Source organism: Quercus robur, chromosome 3, assembly GCF_932294415.1.
Source record: "Quercus robur chromosome 3, dhQueRobu3.1, whole genome shotgun sequence".
NCBI lineage: Eukaryota > Viridiplantae > Streptophyta > Magnoliopsida > Fagales > Fagaceae > Quercus > Quercus robur.
Genome location: NC_065536.1, coordinates 20,347,856 through 20,354,529, shown reverse-complemented (window position 1 = coordinate 20,354,529; position 6,674 = coordinate 20,347,856). Strand labels below are relative to the sequence as shown.

General features: G+C 29.7%; 1 protein-coding gene across 1 annotated transcript; it reads left to right on the top strand.

The window, feature by feature from the left end:
- The first annotated feature begins 2,923 nt into the window (after nucleotides 1-2,923).
- LOC126717449 (acetylajmalan esterase-like) lies at nucleotides 2,924-5,522 on the top strand. The gene is made up of 5 exons (XM_050419194.1): nucleotides 2,924-3,343; nucleotides 4,036-4,254; nucleotides 4,364-4,512; nucleotides 4,645-4,918; nucleotides 5,015-5,522. The coding sequence occupies exons 1-5, from the start codon at nucleotides 3,076-3,078 to the stop codon at nucleotides 5,224-5,226; spliced, it is 1,122 nt and encodes a 373-aa protein (XP_050275151.1). The 5' UTR covers nucleotides 2,924-3,075; the 3' UTR covers nucleotides 5,227-5,522.
- Nucleotides 5,523-6,674: the final 1,152 nt, after the last annotated feature.

Sequence of the window (6,674 nt, the reverse complement as noted above, 5' to 3'; positions counted from 1 at the left end):
AATTTCAAATTCCTAGTCTATCTTGGTAACTAAAGATGAATGAGCACATGTTTGCAACAGCCACCAAGGTTCTCCACAACACATCTCCTCCATTCTTGTTAGGAAGGAAGTTCAGGAATCATGAAAGGTAGGTGTGAAAAGTTGGACATCTACAAAGCTTGAACCCAAGAGTTACAATCATGAAGATTTGTCACCAGACTCCTTACTAAGAGGGAATACAAATCCTTTGTACCACATTTTATATTCCACTTTATGTTTCACCAATCACAACTTATCATTTTTTTTTTTTTTCATTTTAAACTTTGGCTATTTTATAAGGAAATTTAAAGTTTAAACAAATACATGACAAGTTGTAATTAGTGGAATATAAAGTGAAACACAAAAAATGGTATAGAGGATTTGTATTCACCAAGAGGTAGTGCAAATGAGTAAGAAAACGAGTTTCCTTTTTTGATCACATGAGATTTCAATTACATTGCTACACTAACGTGTTGTATCCACCAAAAAAAAAAAAAAAAAACACAAAAACAAAAACAAAAACAAAAACAAAAACAAAAATAAAAAATAAAAAACAAAACAAAACACAACAAAACAAAAAGAATATCATACGAGCTAAGGTTAAACATGTATTTGTGCATTTGGATGCAACTTTATTCTGATTATTTCTTTCTTAGTTGTTGGAAGTTAGTTATGGTATGATGTAAAAGAGGTTTTAAAAATTTTCACATAAGCAAATAAACTATAAAGTTAAATGAAAAAATTGATGTCAAATTAGAGACTCCATTTTGTGCAATCTCTTACACAAAGAGAATAAAATTTTTTGAAAGCATGATTATGTGAGATGAGATTTGACATCTTGATACAAAATAGAAATTCTACTTTAACCTAATATAAGTGTATATATGTGTGAAGCTCCTTCCTAAAGACTTAAACCCCGACTCTTACCCCTACACCCCACAAGCATTTAATACTTGTAGAGTGACCATCGCGCCAAGGGTGTGCGGTGGTGAGATTTGACATCTTGAATTACATTAATTTGTGTACGACATAGATTTGGTCTTAAAATGCAATCTCATTAGCTTATTTTTAAAGAATGAAAGGCGATTTAATTTTAATCTTTTATTGAATAATAATAATAATAATAATAAAAGATGCATTTTTTGTTTTTTTGATTTGTTCCTAAAAATACTCAAGTGGCGACTCAATACTAATTAATATAGAAAATAAATTATCTAAAATAATTAGAATTTTCTTAGAAAAAATTAAAGTCTAATTTATTAATTAGATTAAATTAACATAATTCAACACTATTTTTTTAGAAGAATTCAACACTCTTTGAAGATTTAAAAATCATATATATATATATATATAGTTTTTTTTTTAAAGTAAAAAGTTTTTAGTGAAAATATTTTTGGTCAAAACATTTTCAAGTGTTTGGTGTGACATAAATTTTGGGTAAAATATTATTTTGATTCCTAAACTTTAACAATTTTTTTTCCACCCCTAAACTTTAAAAGTTCTTTCTTCGTCTCTAAACTTTATAAATAGTTTTTTCAATAGTTTAGAGGCAAAAATAGGGGTAAAAAAAGTAATTTTTTCAATAGTTTTGGGACAAAAAACAAATTTCTAATAAAGTTTAAGGACATAAATAAAAAAAATTTAAAAGTTTAGTGACAAAGAATAAACTTTTCAATAGTTTAGGAACTAAAAATAAATTTCTTATAGTTTAGGAATAAAAAACAAATTTAGGTAAAATTTAGGGCCTAAAATAGTATTTTACTTTAAGAATTTTAAAACTAAAAAGGGTCAAAGAAATTTCCAATTAATTAGCAAACTACCTGGCCCATTAGGTTTTTAAAAGGGTTTGCTTTACCTCCAGTACTTTTTTAACTGAATATCTCATTTTGTTTTAAATACACAATAACAAGTGGGAGTGACTTTTAATTTCCACCTTTTATTTAGTTAGTGGGGGATGTGACCGTTTTTCATTAAAACAAAAGAAGATTCCAATTAAAAAAGTATTAGAAGTAAGTCAAACTCATTTTTAAAAGGAATCTCCTTTTGTATTAATAAAAGACTACCACATCACCCACTAATTAAATAAAATGTGAAAAATTAAAACCTACTATCACTTGTTATTGTATATTTAAAACAAAATGACATGTCTAGTTTAAAAAGTATCAAAGGTAAACTAAACCCTAACTAAATTATTATTCATAAAGTCGAAATATCATTCAAAACTGCATAGGGGTGGCTTGATGCATTTGGAGACCAAAGGCAAAAACTGTAATTAAGGCATTTTATATATATTTAAATATGATTTAAAACATATATATATATTTATATATATTAATTAAATTCTACTATCTTGTTTTAGATACAAAATTATTACTAATTAATATGAACAATGTAGATTTTTTTTTTTTTTAGAAAGTCTGTAGACACAAAAAATTGACAAAACATTAACACCTGTTGATATGATAGATTGATAGTGATAAGTAAAAGAGTAATATTAGTGGTGGACCTAGGCAAAAACTAATAAAAGTTTATCAACTCAATTATTGTGGAAAACGGTGTGAATTTTTTCTGTGTACTGCTCTTTTTATATGTGCTACATTCACAATATTTTTCACAACAAATCCTATTTGTTAAGTTGTTACTAGTTTTAATTTGAACTCACTACTGAAATTATTTATTTTGTTATCAATAAGTAACAGCTTCTAATAATCTACTAATTAAAATTTATTGTAAAAATAATGTGAAAAATGTTGTGAAAAATAACATTTCTACTTGATAAAAAAAAAAAAATATATATATATATATATATATTTTATGTAATGGTTAATATTTGAGTTTAATTAAATTAAAATTTGGGGCATTTTTTCTACTTAAGATGACCGCAAAAAAACTTACCTCGCAGAGCCGGCACTGAAACTAGAGAATCAAAGTTAACAGAAGCTAGCATTTCTTTTTCTGTTTCTTTTTGTTTTGTTTTTTTTCTGACGGAAGAAGCTAGCATAGCCTCTCATTTCTAATCTTCATAGTTTCATAACCGAGTAATTCTGTTCTTGAGCAATGGCTAACACCATTGCAGTTTTCTCTTTGCTTTTCACTCTTAGTACTACTTTCTCTCTTCTTCTTCTTCCTCATTGCATTGATGCTCAGCCCCTTAAGGTTTGCAAGTTTGATGCAATATATCAACTCGGGGACTCGCTCTCTGACACTGGCAATTTAATTCGTGAGGTCCCAACTTCGACTTGTGCTCGGCTTCCTTATGGCCAAAACTTTCTCAACAATGCCACTGGGCGGTGCTCCAATGGGATGCTAATGATTGATTATTTTGGTAAGAATCTAACTTGTTGTCCTTGATGTTTATTTGTTTATTTTTGCTCTTTTTTACTTCTTGTTGGATTTTGTTAAAAGAACACAAAAAATATTTTGTTCCTTATATATATATATATATATATATATATGGATATAAAGGCCAAACTTGTCGGATTTTTTTTTTTTGGTTCTTCTTATTAGTTGCTGTTGGTTTTTAAAAGAACCCCAAAAACAATACTGTTTAGAAAGTTTTCAAACTCCATATATTTCAGAAAGAATGTTTTCCTCTCTCTCTCTCTTGATTCTTTAGAATGTCATTCAATACTGTTTCAATGACACATATCTGAGAATTTTTCTCTCTCAATCCTGTTTCGATTATGTCTGAGTTCTATCATTATCATACAAGATATAAGTGGGGTGGGGGATTAATTTGTGATGCTTCTTCCTTGTTGATTGCTCACTATAAAGTTTATACTACATGCATGTTTGAGCCTTGAAGAAATCCTCTGTTCTGTGTTTTCCGGCTAAGTATTATTTCTTATGTTTGAATTTTTTACTAGTTTTGTACATTATGGCATTATGCAAGTTGATTTTAGTCTTTTGTTTGACTTGATTGCATATGTTAGAATTCAGAACCACCTTATTAACCAATATTACTGTCAAAGTTATGTTATACTAAAAATTTTTTTGTTATGTTCTATAATTTCCCAGCTCAAGCAGCTGGACTTCCTTTTCTCCCTCCCTACTTGGATCGGAACTCATCAGTTAATGGCAGTCATGGGAAGAATTTTGCAGTAGCTGGTGCAGCTGCTTTGCCCACAGAGGTTCTCGTAAAAAAGAATATTTCAGTTGTAGCTACTAATAGCTCTCTCAATGTTCAACTGGATTGGATGTCCACATATTTCAATGGGATCTGTCACAATGCTGAAGGTTAGCCTCTCATTTGAAGCATATATAATACCAAGTCAAATTTATTGTCTTCATATTTTCAACTTTTTTTAAAAAAATTTTAAAAAAAGTTTCTTTTGATGTTGAATAGATTGTGCTGAGAAGCTTAAAACAGCCCTATTCATGGTTGGAGAAATTGGAGGGAATGATTTTAACTTTGCATTGGTTCAAGGCAAACCAATTGAGGAGCTTAGAAACCTGGTTCCAGAAGTTGTCAAAGCAATAAAGGATGCTGTTACGGTACGTTTTCAGTTTTCTTAGTAAACAAAGTAAATTCCTTTTATATAAATATATATATATATATATATATATTTTCATGCAAAATGACTTGATTGATTATTGATTCCTAATTGTCTATAATATTGGTTCCAGAGGATCATTGGTTATGGTGCTACCCGAGTGGTTGTCCCCGGTAACTTCCCAATAGGCTGTTTACCAATCTTTCTTACAGCATTACATACCAACAATTCTGCAGCTTATGACGAATTTCATTGCCTGAAGGGAATGAACGATTTCGCAATATATTACAATGATCAACTCAAACAAGCCCTTGAAGGATTGAGAAAAGAAAATCCTAAAGTTGCTGTAGCATATGGTGATTATTACAATGCTTTCCAATCGGTTTACCGTAATGCTTCACTTCTTGGTGAGTCTCTCTCTGCTTCTAATAAACTTCATGGATATTAATAATAAAATAAATCTGATGGAGAATAATTTTTTTTGGGTTGCGCCCAATGTACAGGATTTGATATTGAATCTTTGCGAAAAGCTTGCTGTGGTGCTGGAGGTGATTATGACTTTACACTTAGAAAAGGGTGTGGAGATCCAGATGTACCAGTTTGTCCAAATCCAGATAAACGCATCATCTGGGATGGAGTTCATTTGACACAACAGGCGTACAAGTATATTTCTGACTGGCTTATCCGTGACATCTTGCCCAACCTTCATTGCTAATTTTAATTTGGTTTAGTTTTGTGAGGCTTGCATAGAGTTAGCAAGTAATAAAGTTCTTCTTATATGGTTCTTTTAGAGAGTCTTATAATTTCGAGTTCTGTTTGTTTGAATAATGTTGATATACAATTAAATTAAGCATTAAAGTGCAGTAATTACAAAATTCACTTTGAGCATTGCGACTGTAATAGAGCAAGGAAATTAATCAAATTCACTTTCCCTATTTAGTGCATCATGTAATGCCATAGACTGTCAATGGGGATATCTGTATCAGAAATCAAATTTATTTGTTTGCCTTACTTTGATTAGAAGAGTTTATATTTTTCTTTGTTGAAAAATAATAGCAAGTTGTTTGTAGAGTCTTTTTCTAGATTCTGTTTTCCTTACTTGAACTTTATGATTTTTACATTGTTTAAATACATTGGACCATTCAATTAAGAGGAATGTAAGCATAAGGGTACTCTCCCATGCCTTAATGAGTCCTCCCTATGTTCTGAATACATGGGCTACTGAAGTGTGTGCCTAAGTAGTAAATGGGGCCCGAGGTAGAGGTCTATTAGACCAAGTTTGAACTAGACCAAACTTATGGAACGTCTCAATATGAAACCCCCGTTTAGAACCAAACCAAAGTTCCCTTTTCCAATATGCATCTTTTAAACTAGTGGAAACCAGAGTCCTTTTTTTTTTTTTAACCAGAATCTTTTAAACCAGAGTCTTCATTGCACATAGTGGGATCTTTTATCTTAAACTAGTCGCAACCCCACATATCTAATCTGACTATTTTGTTATGAAATATAATATATAATTTACTTTATAAAATATTCATAAAATCATGTATTAAGATTTTTTTTTTTTTTTTTAGAGAGAGTTTCAACCTATGGCGTTCACTCCTGATAATAGCTCTTAATTATCGGACCAAGACACCAATTAGTTTTTAATGTAGGCTAAGATTGAACCCCAAATCTCTTAAATAACCATCAGAGACTTTATCAGTTGAGCTAACTGGAATCCACATGTATTAAGATTAGTAATAAAGCATTTTTCTTATAAGATAATTTAATTTTAGGTGTATTAAAATATTAATTAAGAAATGTTTTTTTTTTTTTATATAACTCATTACAATGTTACATTTTGAGTTTTATATATTATATAAAAAATAGAAGTAAACACTCAACTCACAGCTTCTACTTGTACTTGTTAGAATGTGCAAAACAACTCTAATTGTAGCCATATAGTCCATTAGAACAAAACTACAATAGCCTTTATTTTGGTAATGGCGTATGAGTTTAACGCCAAAAAAAAAAAAAAAAAAAAAAAAAAAAAAAAAAAAAAAAAACCAAAGTGGTGATACTGTGATGGGTTTTTTATATTGATGTGTCACAAATCACAAAAAAAATAATTAAGATATTCCTTAATTATATTAACTAGAATGTAATTCCGTGCATATGTAT